Genomic DNA, 9,076 nt, shown 5'->3' on the forward strand with positions numbered 1-9,076 from the left:
GAACCGGGGGGGGGGGTGCGGTGAGCCGGGAGCTCTCTGGCAGGACGCTGATGGAAAGCTTGCTCCGCCACAAGAGAGAGAAAGAACAGGGTTTTCCCCTTTTTGCTGAAAAAAAAAATTAAAAAGGATGAAAAGAATAAAAGAAAAGATCAATCTCGCTGCGAGGAATCCGCTGCAGGGGAAAGCAAGGCGAGCAGCAGTGCTGTGCCCCAGCCCAGCACGTGCCCCGGGTGCCGGCATCGCACAGGAGCCCGGTCCCAGCCCCGCAGCAGCCCCTGGGTTTTGGGCAGGCTTTACCCTGCCTGCACCCTGCCAGACCAACACAGCTCCCGCTGGCTCTTGCACCAGCTTCTCCAGCACCAAAGAAAACAGCCTGGCTCCAGCCATGCTGCGGCTCATGCTGGTAAATCCCCTTCAGCCCAATGGGGTGGATGGTACATCTTGGGGTTAGCTGAGGGGGGCCGAAAAAGGTCCTTTGATGCTTAAAAAAATAAATTCCCCTTCTCTGAGCTGGAATATGGCGAACTGCATGGGGCAGTCCTCTTCTGTTTGGCCACTGAAAGAGCAAAAGAAGGGCTAAAAAGGAAGGAGAAAGAGGAATAAGTGAGAAAATGGTTTGTATTTCAAAACTAAAAGACAAAAACTTCAGCAAGCACATGCCACACCACTTCACTGAAGCACAAATGTCCTTTTTTTCCCCCCACAAGAAGCTGGCCCAATGTGTCGGCGAGGGTCCTACCGAAGCGGCTGGGACCCGGACAAAACCCTGGTCTCCTGCAGCCATCACTGTCAGGACACACAGCTATCACCCTGAGCAGTCACCTCAAAGGATCGAGGGTCAGTCCCAAAATGGCTTAAAAGCATCTGGGGTATTTAAGGAGCACTGAAAATTTGGAAGATGTACAAGAAAGCAATGATCAAACACCTCAGATGTAGCCAGCTGAAGCCCAGAGCTGAACGTCCTCAAAGCCCAGGGAAAGCAAAGCTTCCCAAATGAAATGGGGAACACAAATTACCACAAAAAGATGCTGAGGAAGACAAACCCACAGGTTCCCAAAGATCCCTCCCCCGTTGGTTTAACTGAATTCACATCTGCGGGTCTGACCCAGGCAGGAGGCCACGTGGCTGGGGCAAGAAAAGGAAATGATTAAGTGTTTGCAAATAAACAAGGAGAGCATTGAGGTCTTTCAGATGCTTCTCAGAAATTAGGAAGGCCCCTGCAAACTATTTGCATGAGAAACAACACCTGACTCTGCGGGGAAAGGCAGCGGCCCCCGGGGCGTGAGTAAGCAGCGAGTAAGCGGAGGGATGGAGCAGGGGCACGAAACTGTTCCTTTAGCGAGCGGAAATCTGCAGGGCCTGGGCAGGGCAATGGTAACTGCGATGCGAAGGTGCCACATGGGTATGGCACGGGGCCACCACCACCTTCACCATGGCAGCAGGGTGCTGTTCCTGCTGGTGGGCAGAGCTGATGCCCAGCCCGGCGGTACTAAGGGCTCCAATGGATCATCTCTAGAGAGCGGTGCTGCTAAAGCCCGTGGAAATCAGGAGCTGCTGCTGCTGCTCGAGGTCTCAGCAACCCTCCCGCGCTCAGACCAGGTTGGGGCAGGACCTGGTGCCAGCTGGGATGCCTCCGTGCAACCCAAGCAAAACTCTGACAGGGGCACCTCCTGCCTCCAGGTGCAACCTCACACCCTCCTGGCACCCGAGGGGCACCTCCAGGCAGCAGCCTGCCCCCAGAGCCCCAGTCCCAGGCGCCCCCCAGCCCTGCCGCGCGTGATGGCCTCCTCCAGCCCCTGGTCCCCAGCAGCAGCACACTCTGCACCGGCAGCCTTCACGCTGTTTCCATTCGAAGCGCCCGGGGACGTTTCTCGGCGGTGTCACCCGCTGCACGTAAGAAGCACGAGATGGTGGAGATTGCTGCATCAAGATAAACAGCGGAGGAAGCAGGATGTCAGCTTCTCAGGAGGGGGGCTGTGTCATATGCAAGCCGTCGTTCGCCAGCCTTCCTTGGGACAGACAGCAGCTGTGGACAGGGAAAAGAGCACAAGGGTGTGACGGGGGGAGGATATTGGGGAGCGACAATTTTAGGCCTTTCTGGAAGATTTGAGAAGTTCCTGGAGGAAAGGAGCAAGGCTGGGATCTCCGTGCTGGTGGTTGGGATGCATGGCCCAGAGGCAGGCAGGGAGCACAGGGTCTGGCAGCAACACATGGGCAGGAATTGGGGGAATAGGCTTTGTCATGGCAAATGATTTCATGCTGCGCTCTCCTCCGCCTGCACCCGCTGCCCCTGCAGCAGCCGGGCGCTCCCAGCAAGGTTCTTGGGGCCGGAGCCGGCACCTGGGGCTGGGACACCAACACAGCCCCCCTCCAGCTGAGGCCACGGGCTTGCAAAGACGTCTCTGGGCACGGGGACCCCTCTGCCCTGCTGGCACCTGGAGCCACGTCCGCAGCCGCTCCAACCCACCGAGCCCTGGGTGAGGGAGCGGGAAGGGGCTCGGGCTACGACTGCCAGCCGGCTTTGGGTGGGAGGAGGGCACTGGGGAAGCACCCAGCGAAGCGAGGACGTCTTCCCGCTGAGGAGCCGCTTGCTTTCCCCGTCAGGCCTCCTGCCCCCCTCACCTCCCCAGGCAGCAGGCTCATCAAACCCTTTATTTACAATTACAATTATTATTGCAATTACTTACCATTTATTTACCAATTATTTTATTGTATAAATGTTTTAATTGTAAAAATTGTCAAAATAAAGAATTTTTGACAAATGTCAAAAATACACACACACACACACCCCGGGCCCGCACCGGCCCTGGGGGGGCGCACCCCCCCGGGGCCGCACCCCCCCTCCGTGGGTCCGCACCCCCCGCGCCGCGGGGGTGTTGGGAATGGGGGAGCCCTCAGGGTTGCCCGGGACGGGGCCACTGGGCTCCCAGACCAACTTTGACATGAGTTGTAGGGGGATGTGGGTGGGGAGGCGAGGGGAGCGCAGGTGGGGGATGCCGCTGAAGGGGCAACCTCCAATGGGGGTGGTTTCACACCTGTGTTTATGGGTGTTTGGCTTTTGGCAGGGCTGGTTAAGTATCTTCATCTTAGCTGGGCTTTTTGGCCCCATGGTTTTTCATTTGTCATTTTTCTTTAATATGTGAAAGCTACATTTTCCCAGGTGGGGTTATGTATGTTTCTGCGCAGGTGGGGGATGCCGCTGAAGGGGCAACCTCCAATGGGGGTGGTTTCACACCTGTGTTTATGGGTGTTTGGCTTTTGGCAGGGCTGGTTAAGTATCTTCATCTTAGCTGGGCTTTTTGGCCCCATGGTTTTTCATTTGTCATTTTTCTTTAATATGTGAAAGCTACATTTTCCCAGGTGGGGTTATGTATGTTTCTACACGTTGTGTGAACTTTCTGGGCCTTCTGTTGCTGTTTTTTTGCCCTGATAGATTTAAATCGTCCACAGTAAAAGAATGCATCCATGCGATACTGAAGGAGAAGCTGGCCAATGTACAGTACATCCCAGAAGAAATGCCTCAGCTTACAAAGTCTTTATCAGAGACAATAAAAGACAGACTAAAAGGTAAGGAGGTTTGCTGGGGAAGTCGTTTCTTTTCTTACTGTGTCCTCTCCCTTTGACAAAATCCCTCTTTCCTCCTTTATTGCAATCTATTTCTTCCCTGTTGACTGACTTGAGTCTGCCGTTACGAAACATTGTGGCCTATATACATAACGTTCCTCGCCTGCGGAACTAGAAACCTAATTCAAGCAGACAAGATTTGTTTTCGTATAGACTGGCTGGTGTGGGATGTCAGCCTTGGAGGGGCTGCAAGGGGAAAGAAGCTGCATTAGAGAGAAGGAAGAAGTGATGCTTCATTGCTTCTTGCTTCAGTAAACAGAACCATTTCTGCTTTTTTTCTGCTGCAAGTTAGATCAGAGTTGGGTCAGAGTGGAGTAGCAGGGAGATCAGAAGGCGGCCCAGTGGGAGCAGCAAAGGGGGAGAGAGTTAGGAGCACAGTCAGCCAAGGAGGGGTGTGACTGCAGCCTTACAGCAATGGAAAAAGGTCGTGGTGGTGGTGCTGTGCAGGATGCCCTCCAACATTTCTGAGTTCAAGAACTAAACTTCAGGCTCTAGCAGGTGTTTCCTGCGTTCAGTGCTAGAACAAGTACATAGATGTGTGTTGGCACGGCCGCTTTCTTTTTGCCTTCTTCCTGGGGACATGCTGGTGCTCCATCTGCTGGGCTGGCCTGACACGGTGACACAGACATACCGTCACCCTCGGCAGGAACCACGGATTTATGCTTCTCCCAGAGTTACACATCTGCTTTAAAACCAGCAGCAGCTGTAGTCCCAGCACGTGTTGATGCTGAGCTAATATGCACAGGGCTTGGCTTCAGTAATCTGTAAACACACTCGCAGTAGCCTGAAGCGAGACTGGCCCGGTGTGGCCATTGTATCAGCTGGCATCTCTGATAAGCATTGACATGGTGGATGTTACCAGACCCAGCATGTTGTGTTCAATCCTCCAGTGGAAACAGTGCACCGGAGTCTTCCGGGGACACTGCTTTGTTGAAGACAGGCATTAGGATCTATATTTTATTTTAAACATGCTTGTTCTGATTTGGCTTCTGGAACGTTGCCATGGCTTGATTGGGTCTGGCCTGTGCCCCAAAGGTATTTCTTTACTATTGTAAAACAACTGCATATCTTTGCAGACACATAACGTAGACCCGCATATGCTTTTATGTTGCCTTTTATCCCAGCTCAGAAGCAAAGGAAACATCTATGTGGCAGAAGAATCTCTACAATACCTTTGCATTAGAACAGTTTCAAAATAAGCCAATTTTTTTCAAATTGGATTTTGTCCACCAGCAGCCTTATTTACATTCTTTCCATATGTTCAGTTCTTGAAAGTTGTCAAAGTAGAATGCTGACATATAGCGTGGCTGTTCAGGGGTGTCTTCTGCCTTAGATGCATCTTTTGACGGATGCCAAATATCCTATTCACCCTTTAACTCCAATAAGACCGTGGTACTCTGTACCTAGGAAGATGAAGCCTCAAGGCACTCCGTCCACTTTGCCAATTGCATGGACTTGTAGAGGACACTTGCTTTGTAACCAGAAATCTTTAGCTTTCTGGGTCCTGTTTTGGCCTCATATTTTAAACAAGTTGTTGCTCTCACTATTATTTTTTTCTCTCTTTCCAGAGGAGGGATTTGACAGGTACAAAATGGTGGTGCAGGTTGTGATTGGAGAGCAGAGAGGAGAAGGAGTGAAGTAAGTTTTGCATCTTCTAATTGTATTTCTATCATTTTTGTTGGGTTTGGGTGGGTTTTTTTCTTTGGAAACTGCTTCCAACTTTCCTAGGTACAAAGATCTCTCTGCAGATGAAGAAGTGTAAAGCACTTTCTTTTCTCTTTAAGTGGCAAGTGAGGGCTTGGATTGTGGCTGATTGAATTACCCGGTGATAACTGGCTGCATGGTGGTTCTTAGCAAGCTGAAATGCTGAAAAGCATTTGTGAGGAGTGTTGTAGAAAGGCATTTTATGTTGTATTCATGATGAACTAGAGCACACACCCAGTCCATTCTCGAGGCCCTGCTGGAGCACAAGAGCCATGGTAACTCACTTCCGTCTAAAGCCCGATTTCCATAGGTACTTCATTTGCATTTAATCCCCCCAGGTAGGCATTTTTCGGAAGTTTAAATTTCTATAATCCCCATGCAATACTGTCATGGGAATTGAGCCTAGACTGTGGGTGCTGAGCACTTGCAGTCTAGCTCCAGATGCCTGCAATGAGACAAAAGAATTCCTCTTGGCTGCAGTAGTGGGCTGTAGCTTTCCATTGCTAGTGAGTAGGGAGAAGACAAAAGAGAACAGCCTACAAGGTTTATGTGCTTTATCTGCTGGGCTTATCTTTATTATTGTGCCTGGTACTCCAGCAGAAGATAAGCCAGCAGAGCTGTAATCAGATCTGCTGCCTCAGTGTTCTGGGGGTCAGGAAGGAATATCTGTACCTGCTGCTCAGGCTTTTCTCAGGAATGTCTGTCTGCAGGCAGACTGCTCCAGAAGCACCGTACCAGGGTGAACGGTTCAATGAGGTGGTCTGATTTGAAACGTGAAGCCCAGGAACAGACTGACAGAGCAATTGGGGAAATTCTCTCGTTTGCAATAGGCAGGAGGCAAGACTGAAGCATGATCACTAACATCCTTAATGCAAAATACTGGGTAACCAGGGTATTCCAGAGGCAGAGTGGAATATTGGACTGAAAAAAAAGCAGAATAACCCTGAGGGCTAAGGTATTATTAAAAAAGGATGAAATTCAACAATCTTATAACAATAAGTCATACATGTAGGGACTACAAACAACGCGCTGTGCTACAAACAGGGATCCTGTCAGCTGAGACTGACTGGGGCAGGCAGGGAGCTGGGCATTTGCAGCAGAGAAAGGGGAGTGTCAACGACATTAGACGAGGCAGCAGCGAGATCTCGTCTGTAATATCCTGTTGCTTGTCTTCAGGGTAAGGCTTGGACTGAAGCAGGTGTAGAAAAAGGCCAGCAATATGTTCGGGGAACAGAAAGTATAGATACGAAAGGACTTGAAGAGCTTAGCTCATGGTCTAGTAACACGACGTCTGCCAAGGAATACGATAGCTCCCTATAAATAAGTTGGGAGTATGTAGCATGAGGGTGCAGGAGGTGAAGGACAAGAATAAGCTAAATTAGCCACCGATACGCATAGACCAGAAGTCAAAGATTCTTAAGCACCGTAGCAATGAGGTTTCAAGCCCTGCTGCACAGTGGAGGTGGCAGGGTTGATAGCTGGTGAGTTTGAAGATGGAGCTTGATCCACATACAGAGGGGGTTACAGCATGTGGTGGAATTCAGCCGTGGGGATCTAGGCTCAGGATTCAGGAGGATGCTTCCCATTTCCTTTATCTTTAAAGGAAGCTCAGTTTGCCTTTTGAGGAAAGTATCTGTGATCACTTAGGTCCTTACACGTGAACTCTGGGTAACGGCTCTGCTCTGTCTCCTTTGTCTAGTATGGCTGCGCGATGTTTCTGGGATGCTGACACTGACAGCTACGCTCATGATGTGTTCATGAACGTAAGTATCGGCTGTTTTACCATGGGAAAGCGTAAAGCTACTTGCTTTTGTATGAGAGGCAGAGTGACCTTAAATACGGAGCAGAAAAAAAACAACCACTAGAAGGAAGGAACCAAGACTCTATTGAAACAGTATGATTTACGTCCTCATTCACCAAACAAACTTAAGTTTTACTATGTTGGATATTATATCTATTTCCTGAGTAGGTCATACAGTACCGTACAAAAGCCGTTATAGTCACACCATTGTACAGGTGGGGAGAGGAAGCACAAGAGAGAAAGTCTTTTCTTATATGCTTTGCTGAACTGCTGTCATGGAGTATGGCTGGAATCCAGGACTGAGAAAAAGTCAAGGTTTTATTTCATTATTATTTTATTTTTATTTTAAACTGACACCTAGACACCTGCGGGTGTGCGGATGGAGTAAACTGAGGCACTTCTGGCGTTCAGACACACTGACCTGAGTTACACCACAAGTGAGGTGAATAAGAAACTAACTGAAAGGCAGAAAATTGCAATATATTACAATATAAGGTTATGCTCTGGTCTAAATGTTCCCTTAGGTTAGCCTTTTCAGTTAGGCGAGCGAAGAGCTTGCCTTCACTAACATGGAGCCTTTCTCTGTTTTCCCCAGGACAGCCTGTTTTGTGTGGTAGCTGCGTTTGGCTGCTTCTACTACTGAAGATGGTAAACACTGCACAGAAGGACAGAGGTGGGGGAGAACGCTTTAGGGTATTTTTTGTTAAAGTGCACAAAAGCATCGTGTTCTTCCTTTATTACCTAACAAAATAACAGCTCTACAAAGCATGTCCTACACCTGTTCTAGACACTACAACATTCCTTCTTCCTTGTGGATATCGATATAGCTTTAAGCACAGTATTATTATGTCCTTTATTTAAATCGCCCTTTGTTTTTATCCAGTGTGTCGGTTTTGTCCTAAAAAAGTGTATTGCCAATAGCCATTGTTTCTAAGGCAAACTCAACTTTCACCTTGAAAGGGTTCTGTTGCTTTTATTTTTGTTAATTTTCTGAAATGAATGAAATATTTATAAGAAATATAACCTAATAAATCTATGTATTTAATATTTCCTCTCCTGTGGGTTGACCCGTGCCATTTCCACCGTTTGTCCTTCTCCTCCACTCTACAAGATGCACTAGCCTTGATTGCTTGTCTGTGCTTCTCAGATGAGCGTTTTCTGAGGATTCTTCGTAAATTAACACATAAAGCCAACCTCATATTCTGGTTATGCAGATTTGTTCCTGTGACTCCCGTAAGATTTGGGCTGTAAATCCCAGCTAAGTGTCACATGAGATGATATTAACTGATAGGAAGACAAGGTATTTAGGACATTAGGTCAGGCCAGCGGCCTGCACGCCCCGCTGACTGCCGAACCTCCTCCCTGCTGTAACTCCTCGTTGGTTTGGTGCAATTTGGCACCCGTGGACACTGTGAGGAATCACTGCTCATCGCCCTCTTCAGTAGATATTGCAGTGCCTTCTCAATCTTTGCCTCTGTAACTGTCAGGGGATATGAGGGTGGATGTTTGGAGCCCAAATTTGTTAGGACTCCAGCCTCGGAAAGGAGCAGTAGAAAAGGCTGCTGTAGGTCAGAAAAGGAGTGCTAAAGTCTCTCATCTCCCCAAAAGTTAGAGGACCGGGTTGGTTCCCGAGAGATCGGGTGCCACCAGAGCGCGTCTCAGGCGCCCGTCGGAAGGTGGGATGAGTTGCCGTGTGGTGATGCCTGTTCCCTCTGTGCCGACCAAGGGGCAATACAGGCCGGTATTCCTGCACCGCCGCCGCCAGCGGGAGGAGACCGGCCGCGCAGCGAGTGCGAAGGGCTGCGACGAAGCTGCCGCGGCCCAGAGCAGCCAGGTCTGCTCCAGGGGTGCTTGGCTCCCCCCTTCCACGGTCCCCAGAATTTACGTTTGACACGTGAAGGGCCGCAGGGCAGGGTTGTGGGCCGCAGCAGCAAACCTCCGCTGGGC

General features: G+C 49.6%; 1 protein-coding gene across 1 annotated transcript in view; it reads left to right on the top strand.

The window, feature by feature from the left end:
* TCTEX1D2 (Tctex1 domain containing 2) overlaps positions 1-8,176 on the top strand; it is a 10,440-nt gene extending 2,264 nt beyond the window's left edge. The window contains exons 2-5 of the mRNA XM_009282434.1: positions 3,434-3,567; positions 5,193-5,262; positions 7,028-7,091; positions 7,725-8,176. Of these exons, the coding sequence (XP_009280709.1) occupies positions 3,434-3,567; positions 5,193-5,262; positions 7,028-7,091; positions 7,725-7,772 (316 nt within the window). The 3' untranslated portion in view covers positions 7,773-8,176. The remainder of the gene's footprint in view (positions 1-3,433; positions 3,568-5,192; positions 5,263-7,027; positions 7,092-7,724) is intronic.
* The last annotated feature ends 900 nt before the right edge of the window (positions 8,177-9,076 follow it).

The sequence above is a fragment of the Aptenodytes forsteri genome, unplaced genomic scaffold, assembly GCF_000699145.1.
Source record: "Aptenodytes forsteri isolate BGI_AS27 unplaced genomic scaffold, ASM69914v1 Scaffold404, whole genome shotgun sequence".
NCBI lineage: Eukaryota > Metazoa > Chordata > Aves > Sphenisciformes > Spheniscidae > Aptenodytes > Aptenodytes forsteri.